At 51.6% G+C, this 20992-nt stretch overlaps 1 protein-coding gene across 5 annotated transcripts in view; it reads right to left on the reverse strand.

Moving 5' to 3' along the window:
* The window catches only part of NOS1AP (nitric oxide synthase 1 adaptor protein), a gene marked incomplete at both ends in the record, with an annotated part of 35436 nt that extends 16353 nt beyond the window's left edge, over positions 1–19083 (reverse strand). For all 5 annotated transcript variants that reach the window (XM_080348986.1, XM_080348984.1, XM_080348988.1 and 2 more), the window contains 2 exons: positions 9676–9747; positions 18979–19083. In XM_080348986.1, coding sequence (XP_080205112.1) covers positions 9676–9747; positions 18979–19083 — 177 coding nt within the window. The remainder of the gene's footprint in view (positions 1–9675; positions 9748–18978) is intronic.
* Between the last annotated feature and the right edge of the window lie 1909 nt (positions 19084–20992).

Raw genomic sequence — 20992 nt, forward strand, 5'->3', positions numbered from 1 at the left:
CTCAAAACATAGCACTGTTGAAATCACTACTGATATAATCCATCCTGATATAACATGTTCTGCCTTACCATACACTTCAAAGAAGCAATAGTAGAGAATTTATAAAAAGCAACAAGAACATGAGGCAGGTTTCCCAGACTCCTAAGTCCCAGAGGTTAAAACAAACTGTTTCTATTTAGCTTATCCAAAAAGCAGGCTGAAGGGGACTTGTCTGCAGCTCAGACATGGGGAGAGCTTCCTCACATCGAAGGCTCTTTGACTTCAGGCAAATACAGAAGATCAACTAGCTGGGAGTTGAAGTTGGATCCACTCAAACCACAGAAAGCATGACGGGTCCTGCACCCTGAATCACACTCACCCCAGCTTTGGGCCAATTACTCCAGATTTGTCTTTTAAATACTGAGGATTTCTAAGCATGTATTTAGAAGTCAGCACAGATGTGTTCTTTGTGTTTGCAGTACTGGAGAGATACACACACATCCCCAAATTTCCTGAGGATCAGGGAGTGTTTGAACGAGTCCAGACCATCCCCATCCGTCATGCTACTAGGAATAAGAAAACGTCATTGGAGCAAAATGCCAAAACAAAACCAGAGGCCTTGAAGGGAAAAAGAAAGGGATGGCTTCCTACAATGCACATCATTATTGCAATCCAAGAACAACACTGTAAAACATCACAGGTGGGGCTGTTTTCAGTTAAAGAGTTAAGCTGAAATTTAACCATCTTTTTTCAGTATCCAGTGAAACGGATCAGCAGTTTCCATAGGGAAGCATAGAGGGTTTTTTCTACCATGTTAAACTCATGCTGGTGAAGATCAAGTGACAGCTGAAGAATCACCAGGATCCTTGCTCTCTATCAGGGAAGCCTGGATTGAGAGGGAAATATTTTCTTCTCGGAAAACATCTGAATTTGGCTACATTCCTCTGGGCAGACTTCACTCCAGCCTGGGAAAGCCCAGTTCCTCAAAAAAATCCCAGTTGAAGCACATCACCCACCAACTATCGTCCCGCAGGGCTTTCATTGTGCTTTGTACACTACAGCCCATCTGGGACTGGGAGAGCACTCGGCTCCTTTATCTTGTTCTCAGCTGTGCTTCTTGTTCTGCTGTCTGACAATAGACACATCCTTCCTTCCAGCTCCCTAATTAAACGAGATCCATTCCCCAGACCAGCTCGCACAATACCTTTTGCAGCCTCTCATCTTTAGCAGATGTGACCCTTTCCTCTGCTCCCACACGCCACAGGAACATGCCATAACACACACATCCGTACAGCTCCCACAGCCACAAAAACTGTGCCAAAACCCCCCTCACCTTGCTGCAGGCTGCCAGGCAGGCTCTGGTGCTGCTCTTCCCCCCTTGGCCATTTGGTGTACAGCATCCCCTGGAACATCTTCCTGCTGCACCAAGCCAAAACCATCAAGAATTAATTTTAGCAGTAAAGAAATTTGGGGATGTGGCTTTTTTTTTTCCAAGGCTGCAGCTCTGTGCTTTGCCTCTCTTCTTAAGTTATGCAGCAGAGGAGAACACTTCAAAAAATTAAATCAAGGGGTCCTTGGCCTTCGAGGACCAGCAGAGAAGCACAAGAGCAGAAAGTATCATACACAAGAGTAGCATTTAAAGTGTTGACTTCAGCTTAGTTCGATTTTAATTCAGTCTGGTTCACTGCACAGGGATTTCTCCCTCGGAAGGAGTCTGACAAGTCACTTAGTCTCCCTGTGTCTCAGCTTCTCAACCGTAAAACAGACATATATTACTTGACCCCTGACTCCCTGCTTGTGAGGTTTTTTTACTCTTTGCTCTCCTTTTCCTAAGTGATTTCTCCCCTTAATCACAGAGCAAGAGCCAGGTACCATTTCTGGACACACACGTCTGGCTGGAAGAGGCAGCTGCCCGTGTCTCTTCTCACGTCCATGCAAGGTCACTGCAGTGGTCAGCACAAGGGAGTGTTTGGAACCCACTCCATCACAAGAGTAAAAAGCTGTCATATGGCAGCAAACTGATGAAGCTCTGATTTATTAAAAAAATGCAGGAAAATTCCATGTTGCAGTAAATCAAAGGGAAATAAAAAAATCCAAATAAAAGCAATAGCATGGGTGTGAGGAGACACAAACTCAAGGGGATTGCAAAAGGGAGATGCCAGGATGAGTTGTAGACCCTGAAATCAGCCACATCTCAGCATACCCCTCAAACCCATTTTCTGTAGTGTTCCTCCCCTCAACAATCTCCCAGGTGCTCCAAAAGCTTATTCTTATATGTAGGTATTTACTCTAAAATGTGAAGATAAGTGGAAGGGGTTATCTTCACTAGCAAGTTTCTAGAAGAGGAAGAGCCTGCCACCTCTTCGTGACAGTGACGGGGCTGGAGTGCACAGAGCTGATTGAGTTACAACTGGTGATGCTGAACACAGCCCCTTCCCTCGATAACAGGACTTTCTGCAGAGGTTTATGTGAGTTAGAGGGTCAGGCAATCAAAGGCAGTTCTGTCACCTTGCAGAAGGAGCATAGAGCTATCAAAGGACAATGGTTTCTGCAAGAACTCTTCAAACCCTCACAAGCAGCAATTACCAGTGCTCTCATGACCCCAGATCTCCCAGAACAAGCTGCAGACCTCCGCCTTGACAGCCAGGCTCAATTCAATCAGGTCTGTGAGCCAGAGCATGCAACACATCACTCCCTTCTTGCCAGGAGGAAAAGCCAGAGCAGGCATGGGCACAGCAGGAGAGCCACCTCGGCACCACCACAGCTTCCACGGCATATGTGGCACTGCAGATGTTTTGTGCATCAGTGCTCCAGCGGCACTGTGTTCCTGCGGAAAATAAGGTTTGCAGCATCAGATTCCCTTGCTTCTAGTGCAGCTGAGCGCTGGCACCAAATTGGGCCTGCTGTGCTACCAAAAATGTGTGTGCAACATGGAGAGCCTCAAAGGAGCCACAGAAAGCCAGGGGCACCTCTCCAGCGGGCACCGACCCCCTTGCACAGGCTCTGCTGAGCCCAATGAACACACAACCCATTCGTGCAATGCTTACAGATTGCTTGAAGAAACACTGCTGAGGAAGAACAAGTGAGAAGCGGGAGGAAGAGGAGGGAGCACAAAGGCACAAAAGGGGACAGACATTTGTGAAATTATTTGACAGGCTGGCCCTGAATTTAGAGAAGGGGTGGGGCCAGCAGAGCGTTCCCTGGCTGGGAAGGAGCGATGCTGAAGGTCTTTTCCCTCTCCCCCATGTTCAGGGAGCCTGGCAGCCGTTATTCTCTGCCCTCTCCCTCGAGCTCCCAGCAGATATCTGCCGATGGCTCAGCCAATGGCACCTGGAAGCCGGGTACCGTGACTCACAGCGAGTGCCAGTGGGGAAAGCCCCCAGCCAGGGAGCAACATGAGTCATGGGGAGATGCCGTCAGCTCTCCGAGAAGGAAGAAAGGCCAATCAAGCAAAGGCTAATGCAAGCAAACACAGGGCAAGGATGCGTGACGGTGACACAGGGCACTGTTGCCTCCCATATTTTTGCCAGCAGCTCCAGTCCTGCCACGGGCTCAGTGCCTGCCTGGCTCCCATCCCTCTCAAAGGCATTTGCCTAGCTATGGGCCAGCATCACCCACCAGAGGCTCTGCTGCTCACGCTGGCATTCCCAGCATCAGCCCATGTGCCAGAGCCCTGAGCACCACCAACCCTTGGGACACCTGCCCAGAGCAGAAGGGCTGAGCACACCAGAGAGACAGGAGACATGGGGACCACCATGCACCATCATGCACGTTCGGCTCATGAGCCTTCCCAAAGCACACTCCCTTCTCTGGGTTACAGTTTCCTTCATCCTCGCTGGCTCCACAACCAAGCTCTCTGTCCAGCTGGGAACTCCCTGCTCCTTCCCAGGCTGGACCCCCTGCCACCAAGCTCTCCCCACTGCAGTCCGGAGCCCAGCCACAAGCGATCTACTGTCACCTCAAGCCTGGCAGAGAATGCTTAGCTAGGGTGCTGCTAAAGCCAAAAGGCAATGAGATTATCATGACTTATCTATCACGCCAGCTACTGAGGGAAGAGGATCCTGCATGGCCCTCGTCTCATCAGGACCCATCAGGTCGCATGTCCAGCTGAGCCCAGTCATTCCTGCAGTGTGAACCAGCAAGCTCAGCAGACAGACAGCACTTGCTCATGTCTGCCATGGAACTGCTCCCCAAAGTCCCTCTGTCGAGCAGTGCTGAAAGCCCCATCCCCACCCGGCTCCCTCGGGGCTCAGACCTCACTTCCCAGTGTTAATGGCTCACACTTCTTACCAGCCCAGGTGTCTGTCCTCTGCCACACGGAGTCATTTACCTCCTTACACTTGTAATTGTACTTACATGTGCATTACAACAGAGCGTACCTACAACTTGCATTACTTAATGCTGCCAGTAACAGACAAAGCTTCACTGGAAAACACTTGCCGCATCCTGGCTGTGGTACCACAGAGAGCAAAGCCAGGGCCACCATGCTTTGGCCAGCTCTCCTGGAAACTGTCCCTTCCCTGCAGGCTGTCCTGGTCAAAAAGCTGCTCCAGCTTTAGTACCAAATCTGGGTACTAATTTAACTACTTTATTGATTAAATACTAACCACAAGATAAGATCCTGACCTATTAATGCAATCGAGTAGGTGGCATGTTGGTAGCAATGCTGGATTAGCTATTATTTTATCATGATGTTAAGTCGCACTAATGGCACTGGTAGAAAAAACAATAAATTTGCTCAGAAACCTTAACCCTTTTTACTGCAATTATCAGAGCACTGAAAGAGCACTTGAAATTATTACAAATATCCCTTTGGTTCCTCTCAGATCTAATACAGCGTAATCTTGTTCATCTCGGATGATCACGTCAAGTCATTAAGCTCGATGATAATTCACCTAGCACCGAGTGCTGTGACTTGGCAAGGAGCAGGTTGCACTCTTCAGGCAGCCAAGCATGAGCATCTCACAGAATCATAGAATCGTTTCGGCTGGAAGAAACCCTCAGGATCACCGAGTCCAACCATAAGCCAACTCTAGCACTAAACCATGTCCCTAAGAACCTCGTCTGAACACCTTTTAAACACCTCCAGGGATGGTGACTTCACTACTTCCCTGGGCAGCCTGTTCCAATGCCTGAAAACCCTTTCCGGGAAGAATTTTTTCCTAATATCCAATCCGAACCTCCCCGGGCGCAACTTGAGGCCATTTCCTCTTGTCCTGTCACTTGCTACTTAGGAGAAGAGACCAACACCTCCATGCTACAACCTCCTTTCAGGTAGCTGTAGACAGCAACAAGGGCTCCCCTCAGCCTCCTGTTCTCCAGGCTGAACAGCCCCAGTTCCCTCAACCGCTCCTCATCACACTTGTGATACAGGCCCCCTGGCCAGCCCGCTGTCTGCTGTCACCAAGCAGGGACCAAATGTGCAGGGCCAGCTTGCTTTCAAACCCTGTTCTGTTTTACAGCAGGAACAGCCATGCTGCTTCTCGCACGATGAAATTAAAAAAAAAAAAAAAGGAAAGAGACTGCATCATTGTAAATGCCCTAACAATTTTAAATAAAACCTCACCATGGCAGCAGGAACTGAGGTTATCTTGGAAACATTTTAATTAAACGAGCTCAAAATTACACCAAGCACTCTACACAAATAACTGGCCAAATGTATCAATTTTCACACCAGTCCAACTGTGCATGTGGCTTGCAGAGGATGCGAAAAAAATCTTGCTTTAAACCAGCTTGCTGAAATTCAGTTAATTTTGCCAATTTGCTAAAATAGAGCTCAGCTATGCAAATCACCAGAAGCCTCACAAAATCAGATGTACCTGACAGAGTAGGAGGTGTAGAAAGCTAGATTTTTAAAGTGTTTGAAATGCCTCCTTTTTTTGAGCCTGCGAAACTCAGCTGGACACTTACCAGAAACAGGCTTGCAGAAGACTTCCAGAGAAGCAGCTTTTAAAAAAGTATCTATATAGGATTTCATCCTTTCTGGCACCAAATAAAACCTGGATTAAAGCCGCACTCAGCAATCTAAGTAACAAAAAAAAAAAAGGACTAAAAATTCTCTAGAATGACTGCGCCAAGCCCCAGCCAGGTAGCACTGGCTGCCCTGGAGACATGCCAGGAGCACAGGGGAAAGCATTTGCATACATTTCCATTCTGTCAACATGCTTTGCCCTTGATGGGCACAGAGCAGAAGAGCACCATGGCCTCCGGGCTGCTGCTTCCCAGGGGAGCCTGGGTGAGGAAGGTCCCATGGGCTCACACCAACAGGACAGGCTGGCTGCAGCTTTAATGAGCATTTAATTACTCTTGAGCTTAGGATCGTTTGATGTTCAGGTGCCCAAGGGTAAGGATCTAGACTTACAGATGGGTTTCTCACACCTGGCATCCAGAGGAGCCAAGGAACACTTTGATGGTAAACCTACCCCAGCAGTTTAGGGCATGAAGCTACATGGACCAGGTCACCCAGTTTTGGAATGAGAAGGAGAAGGGGTTCAGTTGTACAAACATTCCTTGGCCCATTTGCCAAGGAAAATAAGCCCTGGCCTATTGTATTCACTAGTACTGATGTGGTTATCGGTGCTCTGCAGGAAAGCCAGAAGATGTAGGCTTTGCAGGAAAGTCTCAGCAAATGCTCACAAACCTGCTGTCCAAATGCATCTTTGGTGTGGTCAATGTCCCATTCCACCAACTCCTTCCAGGGCCAGGGATCTGCACCAAGAAGCAGGACAAGACGGGGCTGTGTCCCCGGCCAGCCCAGGCGGTGCAGGCAGGAAAAGCAGGGAGGCAGAGGCAGCCAGCTCAGTGCCCCCCTTCCCTCCTCGCACCCCAGCTGCAAGAATTCAGGGAATTCTCCAATATCCTCCTGCTTCTGGACAAAATCCCTCCCTCGGGCCATGCTGCTGGCAGCCCTTCAGGAGGGGGAGGATGGGGATGGCAACGCTGACTCCCTGCATAAGGTCTCTCTGAATCCAGATCCACAAAAAAGACCCAATTTGGGCTTTAATATATACATCTGCCTCTGGTGAAGCCGTTCTGCCCACGCTTGGGAGAGCAGCACAGGGCAGCAGAACCCGGCTGAGCAGGAATCCCAGCAATGCTGGCTATGCTGTGTCCTCCTCTTTGCCCCCAAAGGGTCAGGGCTCCATCTGAACAGGAAGAGCTGGGATCAGACAGATCCAGGGTGCTCGGCTGCCAGTCCTGGCTACTGGTGACAAGAGAGGAGGTGGTGCTGCTGGAGGAGCTGCTGCTGCTCATGGCCCCGTGCATCCCCAGTGTGGGCAGTTATGGGGGAACTTCAGGGCACTGTCCCCCCTCGGGGCCCTCACTGTCAGGCAGGGTGCTTCCTCACTTCTTTGCAGGACCATTGTTTTAGCCATTATTAAATGAAGCCAAAGCCTAGTAAGCAACTAGTGTGAAGGCAGCACTGAGAGGGTGGCTGCAGCAGCAGGAGGGGCAGCGAGGGTCCTCCTCCTGCACTGGCAGGATCTCAGAACACGCTGGGACACAACATTCCCCCTAAACCAGGGACCGCGTTAAAAACTGTATAAACCTCAGAGTTTGCAGCTGCTTCCCAGGCTGCACACAGAACCGCTGCAGCTTGCACTTAAGGATCTCCTGCTGCTCAATTTCTCTGCCTAAATAAGCTTTTTCTTCCTCTGGTTTCCCCATGCCAATATTTCGGGATTACTTTATTCCTTAAAGAACACAACTACCCTTCTGCTTTAAGAAGGACACGCATTCCTTGACCTCCAGCCAAATTCCAACCAGCCTCGGCACCCAGCCCAGCTGGCAAATGCCGTTGCAACACCGCAAGAACGCCTTGCTGCTGGGTGCAAGGCCTGTGCAAAGCACGGGAAATCAGGGAAGGGCTATGCACGTAAACTCCCATCAAACAAACCATCCTGGCATCCTCTTTACTAACAGCGCCCCTTGACAAGTAAACAGATATGGAAAGCCTCTCTGGCAGATCAGATCTGCAAACTCACGGCTTTTCAATGACTTGTATCTCTCCTGTCTTGCATTAGATCAAAGAAGACTGAGCACACGTTTCAAGCACATAATTCACCATGAGAAATCGTTATTTTACCCAAATTTGTTTTCTTTCCCTGCCATTCAGAGCTTTATCTATGAATTTTCTAGACTATGATTAAGTTTATTTATATTGGTCAACAATAATGTTTTGGTGTTTGGTGTTTTTTTTCCTTCCTAGGGTTTATTTAAGCCCTTAAAGTTGTGCCAGTCCTCCCATGCTGATGTGGAGTTGTGCAATCTTGGGGCTGGAGCTGCATTCTTTCAAAAGTTTTATCTTGAAAGGCAGCAGAGGAAGCAGTTGTTTATAAGAGCTCCTGACAGTGTAAGAGTTGTTCTGTCCCAACCCTCACCTGGAACCAAGGTGAGCAAACCTAGAGCCATAAAGGACTTTTCAGCTTGTGCACTGACAGCAACATTAACCACCACTGAGAAGACCGGGCAGTGGGTAGGAAAGCTGCTGAGAAGAGCACACAAACTATTTACACCCTGAAAGTTTGAAAGAGAAGAACCTTGCAATCTGCGTCCTTGGGATATGATACTTCTCTCCTCTGGTAATGAGAAAAGAGAAAATGAGATAACAGCAACAGTCTGCAGGAGGGCCTGAGAGAGAAGCACTGGGAGGGCTGTTTGGCCACACCAGCAGGTCCAGGGCTTGCAGGATGCCATGAGGCCACCAAAAAACCAGCTCATCCATCACTCAAGGTCCCTGCCAGTGTCCTCAGCTCCTTCCATTATAGAGTGTTATTTCCAGGAGAGAGCCATCCCTGGAAGACAGGGCAGACCCCTTACTGTGACCCAGAGAGTAGACCAAATTACCTGTCTTGTGCGTCGCAGAGCAGTCAAGCTCCTGCTGTTTTAAGCCTGAAGGCAGCAAGCTCACCGGGTGCATGGTTTGCTCATCACCCCCCAGCTCACCCTTGGACACCTTCCAGTTGTGCAGGCGCGGGGCCGGGAAGCAGAGGAAAAGCTCCTCTCCTGGCTACCGGCCAAGCATTATACAGCGAGAGCGCCCCATATCCTGACTGCAAGTGTTCTGGGAAGCCAGATGACTTCATCACCAGCTGACATTCCCTGACCTATTTGCTGTTCAACCAGCTTGCTGCTGGCTGGCCCCACAGCTCATTACTCAGCACTTTAATTTGCACGTTGCCATTTACTGGGCACTAACCTGCTGGCGTATCCAGGCAGTGTCCAAATTTTCACACAGCTGAAGTGCTTATGCAAACACTAAAAACCAAACATACTTCTTCCATAAGTAGCTTGCTGTTGCCTTTGAATTGGGACTGACACATAAGGAAAGCCTCTGAATCGTGAACACATTGTGGCTTCCATCTGGCACTAGCAGCCCCACATCCTGCACCCACCTTCCACCCCATCCCACAGCCTCACCAGCACAGAGATGGCCCTGCTGGGGCTGCAGCCCAGGTACCACAGAGGACAGTCAGCACCAGGGATGCTCCATATGCGACAGTGTGGCACAAACTTGCAGGCACTGAGTTGGGGTTGCACAGAGATCTCCATGGACAGAGTGATGGTGAAAAATAAAGAGTTACGAATAACCTGGAGGATGGGACTTATGAGGGACAAGGCTGTAAGCAGAGATGGAGGAGCAGTGCCCCTGTCACCCTGATGCACAAGGGGAAGGAACATCCTCGCCACACTCACCCTGATCCGTCTCATGGCCGTCACGATCTCCACCCGGCTGTTCGGCCGTGGCACATCCAGACTCCCAATGTACTGTAGGGGAAGAAAGAGAAGATTAGTCAAGATTCCATGGCACTGCGAACCTCATGGTCCCACCAAAGCTTTGATGGCATCCTCAGAGGGAACTCAGCATCACTTCTGGGGAACAAGAGGCATTTTGCCCACTGCACTGAAGCATTGCATGTCTCCCACCACAAAGCTGTTCCCCCACTGCAATGTTTCAAGGATTCAGCAGTCCTTATTCTAACAATAAAATAAGTTCAATAATCAGGCCAGCAGGACTCATTCATCTATGCCATGATCAAAGTACATAGGTATAAGCCAATATCCCCTCGGGTGCACTGAGGCATCTATTATAGACCTGGACATTGGAATATCCTTAAAATAGCTGGGGCAACTTGTCCTGTGACAGGCCCTTCACTATTCAATTACAGCCCTGCCAAACCCTTGGCTGTTCTTGCAGCGATGCTGAGCCTCCAGGCCAAGCCTGCAGAATAAAGGAGCCACTTTGCTATTCAAAGGGGACCAAAGGCAGCACCGCTGCAACCCAGCACAGAGAGCTGCCAAACAAAAACCCTTTAAGAAGTAAAATGGAAGAGGGCAGATTCAGAAGAAGGATCGGAAAACAGACAAGTGATGAAGAGTCAATGCAGAGCGCTAAAAATACGTAGTTAGAAGAAAAGCATTCTGAGTCTATTTACTAGCCCTCTGTGCTCCCATGCTTCATCTCAACATGAGCGCTGACGTAACCCCCAGCAGCACAGCGCGGGCACCAAAACCAGCAGGGTTGTATGTTCCTGTGAACACGACCGCAGCCTTTGCTGACACCTTGAAAATGCAGGTCACTGGTTGCTAGCGCTGAGATGGGTGTTTAGATGCCCAAACATGTGCGCGGGGTCATGGTGCAGGCAAAGGGCTGTTCCTCACCCAGAATCACTGCGGGACTCCCAGCTTCCCTCTGCTGGGACGCTGCTGTCACCTCCATTGAGGACACAGCTCAGAGGCTGCATGACCACCCCTGGGTTTTGTGTGTGTGTGCTGTCCCCAGGAGCCCTCCGTGCAAACCCTCTGCACTCCAAATTCAAGCAGACCCCCCCCAGCTTGCCAAAGCCACCCCCAGCTACATGGCTCCTGCCCTGGCTGCAGATGGAGGCAGGCGCCCAGCAACCAGCACCGGGCAGTTGGTGCTGCAAGGAGATGCAAATAGAGGGGATATAAAAATAAACACCAAACAGCTGGTGAGCCCATCACGTGCCGAGCAGACTGCCAGTGGCGCAGGGCAGCTTTACGTAACTGGGAATTAAGGCCCACAATGGACACTGCCAGCAAAGGTGGCATCAGCTGCCCAGACCCAGATGCTCAAACCCCAGCCACAAAAGCACAAGTCTTGATAAGTTTTCAGTTGCGTCCCCTAAATAGAGCCTTCCCGCCCCTTCAAAGGTTCAGGTCATATTAAGAGAGGCATCTTTGACATCAGTCAATTCCCTTTTCTTATATAAAGTCTGAAAGCCACCAGTAAAAAGTAGGTGATGAGGGAGAGGGCTGAGGCAACCAGAGCCCTGGGCACACAGTCACCATGCAGCATGTAAGAGAGAAACCTTTCCCTGCCTTCTGCTGCCAGGTGGACATCCTGGCTCCACAGCATCTCTCCCTCTGAGCCTCCCCAGCAGAAATCAGACACCACCTTGGGCCTCCTTGGATGGTCCTCCAGTCACAAAGCATACAGATTCACCCCTGCTCCAAACCCGGGCTCCACCAGAGCCCATGGCACCTCCAGCCCCAGTGTGGGCTCACTTCACACAGTTACTGTGATCACAGCTCCAAAAACACCCACCTCTCCCCCTACTCTGCAGGCAGGTATTTTGTGCACGTTTCACTAAACTCAACAGATGGACAAAGTGTCTCCAGATTATTTCTGCCTTCAGGGCAGAAACCATAAGCAGGAATGGCACCATAGAGGAGTAACCCTTCACAATGTGATGAGTATCCTCCCAAAAATGTGGACTGAGAGGTCAGTCTTTCAGCTTAACTACTATTTCCCAGGCAAGGAGTAAGGACGGGCTGAGAAACCACCCATATTTATTAGTGATTTACAGGTGATAAAGGCTGCTCCTGCTCTGCTCTCCTCCAGCCCTCCTACTCACAGCACCAACCCTCATTTCAGGAAGAGCTGTGGGAAAAAGCAGGCGATGCAGAGGTGAGGATCAGCACAGCAGCAGGAGCCTCCGGGGCGGGAGACTCTCCCCTCATCCCACCGCAATGCTGAGACACAGCTTCCCCCTCCTGGGACAGGAGCCCCAGGGACCCCTGAACACTAAGCTCCCAGAGCCCAGGCACATGGGCTTCTGCCTTCCTTTAAAACCTGTGTGCTTCAAGTGAGGCGGTCCCGGTCCCTGCAGGGGACAACGTCCAGGCTCCCAGGGCTCGGCCAGCATCCATGCCAGCAGGTCAGCCCCGCAGGAAAGGGAGGCACTGGGCCCGGGGCTGAGCCCGGGGAGGAGAAAGGAAGGCGCTCCAGACAAAAGGAAGGAAAATAAAGCTGTATGAAAGAGAGCTGACAAAGAAAATAAACCCATGAAAGAACCCATCCTCCCCAAGCCCCCGGGAACCAAGAAGGAAACCACACGCACATATGCAGGACACAGCTTTCCCAAATAATTACCTTCAGATCTGTATCCCCATCTTCCTGCCAGGGGATAGGGGGCTGAGGTGGAGCCCCCCACCTGCACCCAAGAGCCAGGCGGGATTAGGGGGTCACCAATCTCAGTGGGGAGGGCAGTCCCGGGCAGCCCCCTTCCTCCCCAGCCCAATTAGGAGCAGAAAGGCTGCCTGTTTGGAGCACCAATGAATGGGCAGCCGAGGGGGTCCCTCCTGTAAGGAGGCAGCCGCACAAAGGCTGCCCTTGCATTGCATGTGGCCAGAGCTGCTTGGGGCTGTGTTGCCCAGTGGCACAGGCAGGCACAAAGCACCTATTTTGCAGGACGCTTTCAGTCCCTGCACACCCTGCTGCTCCTCATCCCCATGTGTGGGACCCAGCCTTCTGTCGGTCCTTCCCGGGCCCCCGGAAAGGGCAGCCCCTCACCCTGCCATGGCACAGGCATGGTGACTGTCACCGATCAGGGCTTCCCAGCACCCAAAAGGAGCCCGCTTGCTGTCCCCCTTCCATGCAAGCAGGGTCATCTGCCCTGAGCACGGCTGGAAGGGGCCACCAGACACAGCCCATGCTATGCACCCTGCTTCCATGGCTTACAAGACCTGTCCAGTTCAGAGAAATACCAGTCCTCTCCAGGCCAGAGGGGAAAAAAAAACCAAATCAAAACAAACCCACACACAGAAAACAAAGGAGAGCATTTTGCCAAAGCAATATTTGCACAAGTCACTTAGTTTCTCATTTTTCCTTGAGGTTGTTCAATAGTGCTTGTTTTCTGCTCTGTCAGAAATGGATTTTCTTGATAACGTGCTTTTTCTGTGACAGCAGGTGGTAGATATTTTTGGAAAACCGAAGGCTGGCCGCATCCCTGACTGGGGGACACCTTTCAAGAGCTGTTGATGAGGTCCCTTGTAGGCGGTGGGCAGCGAAAGCGTCCCCAGAGCAGAGCTGCCGAGGGAGGAATGCTGCCTCCCCGCCAGCTCCATCCTGCGTGCAAAGGTCAGGGCTGAATCATACCCAGCTTACAGGGGAGCCTAGATGGGCTGGCTGATGGGCTTCCAGCGTGGAAAGCCACCCCGAGTCAGGGAGCTTGCCACAGATGACAAGCCACTGCTTCTGCAGAGGAACTGCAGGGCCAAAGTGCTTGGGCACCAGACCCCAGCCAGGTGCCCCAATATCTGAAACTTCTTTATTTCCCCAGTGCTCAGGGAAACACCCAGCCTGGCTGATAAGGGCTTCTCCTGGGGCTGCTGCCATCAGGGAAAGCAAGGAGAAATCAAATTCCTGGGACTTTTGCTGTCTCAGTGCTCCCACTCACCCACGCACAGTCTCCACCGGGAAGCCATGGGGCTGGGCTGGTGTGGCACCAGCTCTGCCCCACACCCCAGGAACACGCAGGCTCGCTGGACAGAAAGGGGGGAAGTTTACTCAGACTGCGGTGGTGCAGACTCAGAGGCCAAAAGCAACGGAAATTTGGGATGCCAGCTGACTTCAATGGAAAAAAGCCCTAGCTTTCCAGCCCGAGCCCAACAGACGGGTGCAGCAGGCTCTCTGCTGTGCCAGAGGGCTCCAGCCCTCCTGCGATGGGACTCTGCACCCTAAGGACACTGGGGTGCGTCCAGCCCTCGAGGCCGAGTTAATGCAGCATTAAATGAGTTTAATGCTGCATGTCAGACCTGTCCAGAGCTACACAACCAGCCAGTGGGCATCAATGCAGGGCCACCTCATGCCAGTCAGCAGTGGCCAAGCCAATGCCCTAAGGATATTGGTGTTCACCTGCCTGCTGATCCTAGAAATGCCTGCACTGCCAATGAGCTGCACAGGGGCTTGAGCACCGGCAATAATGGGGGTCCAGCAACAAGACCCCAGTGCCCACCAGAGCCACATGCACTGCACCCAACCTCCCCTCTCCCCAGCCAAAATGGGGCTTGGGCAATAAGGGGAGACACCTTTGTAGCAGGATGCGACCCTGTGGCAGGGACAGCAGGACACCGAGCAAGGGGGTGCAGCAGGAGAGCTGATGTTTTTCCAGGCCAATAAAGCAAGGCTGTCCACTTGCCGCCATTTCCATACCCCATCCAGCCACACTGCCTGCAGCTGCCCCACACACAGGGACGAAGGTTCCTGCATCCACACCCAGTTACAGTCCTAGCAGGCGTTCATGTACGGGCTGTGCAAGATCCAAGCGCTTCAGTGGCCAGAAAGCAGGGCTGAGAGCATCCCACCCCCATCACTCTTTCCTCAGGACCTTCTGGCATCTGCTGAGCCCACATGCTGCCCGGCCCGTACCCACAGTCTGGGCACACGCAGCTTTGCCAAATCCCAGCAGAGGATTGTTTTTTGCTAAGAGCTTCACTTAGCAGCCTGTGAACTGACTTAACAAGTATGGCAGAAATATGCCACTGTTTCAAATGAGAACTTTTGTGGCACTCAGGAAGGTTATTTATAGCCTCAAGCAAGCAATCCTGGGCTAAATCACACTGCAGCTTTGCTCTAGGCTGAGCAGCCCTGACACAGCATGCCCTATTCCAGAGCTGCCAGTACAAACAGCCCCCAAATAAAGCTGCCAAGTCTCTCCCAGCCAGCTAAAGAGGTGCAGAGCTTCACACAACCTGTCTCTGGCTTCGCAGCCCTCCTGGAAAGGGAATCTCAGTGGGAAGGGAGCCTGCAGCAGAGGGGGGAAATGAAGACCCTGATCAGAGCTGCACGCAATTCAACTTCAAATGCTTTTATGTACGGACCCTACACACATAAAAATATACACAAGAGTGGAAACAGACATGCATTTGTTGCTTAGCGTTCATCTGAGGTCATAATCCTTTTCTTGATAAAGGATTTATCTTTTCAGCAACCGGCAGGCACTGCCAGCACTGCTAGCCTCAGGAAGGCGGCAGCAGGTGAGCTGGAGGGCTTCAGAGGAAGGAACTTACTGGATCACACTGAAGTCTCCTTCGTGTCCCATCTCCAAACATAGACAGCAGCAGATGTTCGGTTCAACTTCAGTTTCCCACGCACAAAAGCAGAGAAAAGTACTGACAAATATGAGAGAAAGTGCCTGGTTGCCAAGATCTTTTAAGAGGAAAAGAAAAAAACAACACACCACTACTCAAACCCAAAAATCCCACCTGCTGCCCAGGACAGCAATACTCCCAAACCTCCAGTCCCACATTTATCTGCAGACAGGACTGATATCAGGAAAAGTAGTTCTCAGCACATCTTGTCCCAGCCCATGGCAGTCCAGGACTGCAGGTGGTGGGTATGCCCCAGGACCCAGGTTTGGCTGGACAGCCCATCTCCCCCGACCTGCAGATGGGCAGCATCTCCCCATCTCCTCCCTTCATTGGGAACCATGTATGTTATGGCACTGCTAATAGATTAGTGAGTCTCAGCACTGAAGAATTAAGAGCTGTTTCCAAATAATGGGTATTTGGGAAGTGGCACCTTGCTCTAGACCACAAAATCTCCAGGGCAGGAGGGATCTCTTGCTGCTTTTGAGGAGAGCCCAGCACAGGGAGCTCCCGAGAGCAGCTCTAATGACAGGGGCCAGCAACAGCTTCCCCATGCAAACCCAGCAGCACCCAGCACCCCTGCACTCGAACGGACCGGGGGTCCGGCAGTCCAGTGACAGGCTCCATCACTCCATTTAATTTTCTTCACGTGCTCATCTCTCTGGAGGCATTGGAGTAGCCTGAGTCATGATTTCTGAATGCGCAGAATTGCTGGTGTTGCACAAGCTGGCCCTTGTATTTTGTCCTGCAGCATCAAGGCTTTGGGAAGATAAGGAGTAAACTCACATCCCCCTCCTCCTCACCCCAACTGGCAAAGTGCTGGGCAGAGAGGTGGAGGAGGACAGGAGGAGTCTTTGCTCTCTACATACCCATTTATTTAACGAGGAAACCATTGCACAAGTGGCAATTTATACTTGCTCTCTTGTGTCATGCTGCAGCTCCCACATCTTTCATCTGATTGCTTCATCTAACACAAGAGGCCTGGCTTTTGATTTTATTCAACAATTCAGATCACAAGACATAGTAGAAGGCGAACGCCTTGCCTTCCCTCGGAGCCAGCACCTCTGATTCCCAGCAGCCTGGCTGAGGAGCCTCAGGGACAGAGAGATTTTGTGCCAAGAGAGGTAGCCAATGAAAACAGATCCAAAAGTGTGAAATGTATTACTATTCCTAAGAAGGTGGAGTGCGATTTTCCAACTATTGGATTTATCTCCAGAAAATGGATTAACATAATCCTTAGAGGACATCTCGCTCAGACTTGGCATCCCTGTGCCAGAGCATATGGCTGCAGTGGGGACAAGCAACTTAAGTCTCCTGATGGCATTGCATGTGACACCACCTCTTGCTTCAGAGCAAGTCCATCACTCTGTGCTTGAGAAGGGCCCAAATCCCAACTGCCCATGGACATCCACCCCAAGGTGCCTGCACTCCCTTGGGAGAGAAGCAAGGGGCACAACAGCACAGATGCCAGCAGCTACTGATGAACCAAAATACCTGTTACACCCTCTATGCGCCATGTAAAGACAGCAGCAGACAGCATAGGTCTCAGTGTAAAATTAAAATTAAAAATTAAAACAATAAACAAGTGCACACCGACTCAGGCCCACGTTACCCCCCTGCAGTGAGCCCCAAGCAAGCTCGACAGGAATCCTGGGCTGCCGGAGCAGAGACCGCTGATCCAGCTGCCGAGGGCTGGAACACTGGGATCCCTGCTGCCTGCTTTATCAGCAGTCCTAGGAGCCTTCTAGGAGACAGGCACATGAATCCTAGTGCCCCAGATGAGCATTCTTCTTTAATCTTCCCCCAAAGCTCTGCTCTAAATCAGAGTTCCTCATTTTTGTAACTTGCGCTGGGTGCCTAGCCAAAACAAGAGCTGTGCTGGTTTAAGCACTTGGGATTCTTGAGGATAAAAGGAACTAAAGGAGTGTAAGCATTTAATTAATCTCCAGCAATCTAATAAAAGGATGGAGTAATTGCCTAAGCCATCTGCATTCTGCATCTGGCATCAGGAGCTGCTGGAGAAACCCACAAATTCAGAAGCTGGGTTTCGTACGGATTGTGCTTGGCATTAACGCATGCCACGGGATACCAAATGAGAGAAAGAGGAGCTAACAAAGACTAACATGCACAACCCCATTCATGCAGCCAGACCAGCAGCACGAAAAAGAGATGAGCTGTGAGCAGATCGAGGGGGCAGCTAAAGCCCTACCCCACTCCTCACCCCCCAAGCTGGCCTATCCAAACCTGCCATGGAAGAGGTACATAGCATTTAGTACTGGAGATGCTTTGCAGACTCCCCACAGGTGAGGCATGAGCAGGTGCTGGCCATAAAACAGCAATCATCTCCAATAATCCAGAAGCAGAAGGCTGCAAAGCTGAATTTGAACAGTCTTTCCCAGGAAAGAGTTGCAAAGCAGGTTTAAGTTTGCTCCGTAAACAACTCCTCTGCTGTTTTGCTCTCTGCAGCACAGTGCCCGTCAGGAAGGCAATGGCATCTGCAGAGAAAGCCTCCCAGACATGAGAAAAGGGGGAAAATAACACTTTGACACCCTCCAATGGGCCACAACCTTGCCCCCAGGGCACTACATGCAATTAGATGCCAAATCTGTGACTTTTTTCCCTTGACAGCACATGTGCTCTGAGGAAAACGGTGTGCAACAGATGCCTGCCTCCCTGCCACTCAGAACTGTTTTACACCAGTTTTTTTCCAAGTCAGCCTCTCACCAGCGTGACAACCATATCCCCCAGGAACAGCAAAGGGAGTAGAATTTTATGTTTCCCCTTTTCAAACTTCATGCCCAGCTACTTCCCAGTGCAGTGCCAGCCAGTGCTACCTGCTTGGGGCTCAGCAACAATGATGGGTAGCTGAGATTTTTCCCAGCCTGCTGCGAGATCACAAGGACTCACACTGTGGAAAGCCACAACCTAAGCGGAGTACAAGACTGAGAGGTTCCAATAGGAAGGAGAAAGGAAAAAAAAAAAAAAGACCGCTTCCTGCCAAATCCACTAGCAAGAATGGTTTATATATGTAAGGAGAAATTTATTTCAGGCGGGCAGCCCTGACCTCTTGCACTGCACCACAAATGGCATGCAGTTCCTCCCTCCACTCACATAGTGAGTTTATCCCATTAGAGAAGCACCAGGGTACAGGGCATCCTGCAGACACCAACTGGCCCCCCATCACAGCAGCACTACCCAAGTCGCTGGAAATGCAGAGCAAAGCCCCAGCTCTCCACTCTTTCTAGGCAGATGCACACAGTCCGTGGCTCTCCTGGGCCAGCGTCCCCAAGCAACACCACGCAGAGCCAAGGAGGGATGCAGAGCCAAGGAGAGATGCCAGGGTGAAGCAGAAGGGTGACCCCTGCTCCAGGTGGACTCACTCGACCAGCTTCGCCATCCTTAGGGGATGGGTGGGAAGCCTCGCCCGACTCTTTGCAGCTGAGTTTGAGGGAGAGCAGGCAACCCCAAGGGGAAGGGCTCCTGGGGAAAGTGGAGAAAACCCAAGGCTATGCGAAAAGAGAGATGGAAAACAGGGAATCCCGAGGGGTCGGGGTGCAAGCGTTAGACAGGGACCTCCCGCCGACCCCCTCTACGCCCGCTGCCCACCTTGGCCTCGAAGCAGATGCCGTGCTGGAAGGCGTCCTCGTTGTGCAGCGGGATGCGGAGGTCGTGCCGGTCATCCACCAGGTTGTACTTGGACTTGGCGGGCATGGCGGCCCCGCGGCGGCCGGGCTGCCCCTGCAGCGCGCCCGGCGCTGCCGCCGCGGAACCTCCGCCCCTCGCCCTCGGCCAGCCCCGGGGCGGGGACGCGCCGCCGCGGAGCGCTGGGGAAGGGCGGGGAGAGGGGGTCTGTAAGCGCGGGTCTCCGTATCCCCCCCCTTTCTTCCAACGGGGAGGGGCCGGGAAGCGTGAAAAAATGAGGAGCCGAAAGGGGCGGTAGGGAAGGCTCCGGTGACATCTAGTGCGAGGTGCCGGGTCTGCACCCGGCCTCGCCAAAGTTTCCAAAAAAACAAAAAGGGGGGGCGGGGGGGCAGAAAAGCGCGCCTCGCAAGCGGCTGCGGTGATGGTGGCCCATCCCAGGAGTGCGCTGAGCCACGGGGAGCGCCGTGCCGCCACCCGGGGCACACAGGGCAAGCCTTGGCTGGGAGCGGGACCTGACAAACGCATCCCTCCTTGGTGGGAGAGCGTGGGCTGCTGCAAACGCCCAGGCCGAGGAGTTCTGTATCCACATCTCTATGTCAACACCAGACACAGTGGAAATTAAATGAACTGGGAGTGAAAAAATCTCTATCTTGTTCTTAATGAAAGCCCAGTCCTTGTGACCAGATCCAACCCTACTGTGCCCTGCCTTGTAAATGCCCTGAAAATTGTGAATGTGTTCCCCCACCCACTGAAAGCACCCCAGAGTTGCTTTTCCAGATGTGCAGGGACCCACTCACCTAGCTCTGACTGCAAGTCCAGGCTGTTTCACACCTTATCCCCACGTATGCAGCACACCCTCAGGTAGGGCTCCAGCCTTCTGTGCTTTAACACCCACAGATGCTGCATGACATCAGTGAAGCTCATCTCACTGCAGCACAGCTGAAAAGCTTGCACTGGCCTTCACACATGCCAGAGACACTACTTGCGACCAGCCTTTCCCAGGACAGATGTGCACTCCCACTCCACAGGAGACCCACAATTCCCAGAGGCCTTGCCTTGCTCTGTTTGAATGGTCCTACACACCAAAGCACATTTCCCTCAGGTTTCTAAATGACTGCAATGCAAACAGCAGTGCTGGTAGTTGAACCTTCCGTGAGCATAGCAGATTTTGATCCAGTCTAAGAAATAAATGGCTCTATGTGGTGAAACTTCTTTTGAGCTTATAACATAGTTCAGAGCCATTCACAGCATTTCAGCCACATCTGAAAAATTGTTGTTTCCTTTCCAAAGTGGAGTGGGCTTTCCACAGCCCCCAGAGGCTCAGATAATGAGCTGGGCACAGATGAATACATGACAAGCTGAGAAACCCGTGAGCTCAAGCCATGCCCAGGAGAGGTGCATGGGGATGGCTGCTGTGCTGCCAGCTCCCCTGCACCAGGCTCCGGGCAAGATCACGCAGAGCTGTCAGCACTTGGAGAGGTGAATCAAGGGCTGACTTCCCACTGAAGGCAAGATGTTAGCAAGCTCTGGGCTCTTGAAAACCTTTACTCCTTGTTTTGGAAGCAGGCAGAGGATCCGTGCTGTGGTTGGCAGCTGCAGCAGCTTGGAGACCGCACTTGCAGAAATCCCTGGACAAAAAAGATGCAGAGAACTGAACACCCATGAGGTGCTTGACCTCACTCAGGTCAAGCTCACATAGGCAGTGGCAGGACAGTCTTGAACCTGGATCTGTTATGTGGTATTTGATGGTCCAGGTTCTCACTGAAGGTTTCTGTTTATATCTGCCAAAGATTTATTTGACAATACTGAAGTCCCAGGTGCTGAGAATGATGCAGCCACTGCAGCAGTCCCCTGGAAGTCTCTCATCCAACACCTACTCCAAGCAGGGCAAGCTTCAAGATGAGGGCAGCAGCACAATACTGTATCTAGGTGAGCTGCAATTGTTTCTAGGGACAGAGGTCCCACAGCTGCTTAGGAT

The sequence above is a fragment of the Nesoenas mayeri genome (assembly GCF_963082525.1).
Source record: "Nesoenas mayeri genome assembly, chromosome: 8".
NCBI classification, from domain to species: Eukaryota; Metazoa; Chordata; class Aves; order Columbiformes; family Columbidae; genus Nesoenas; species Nesoenas mayeri.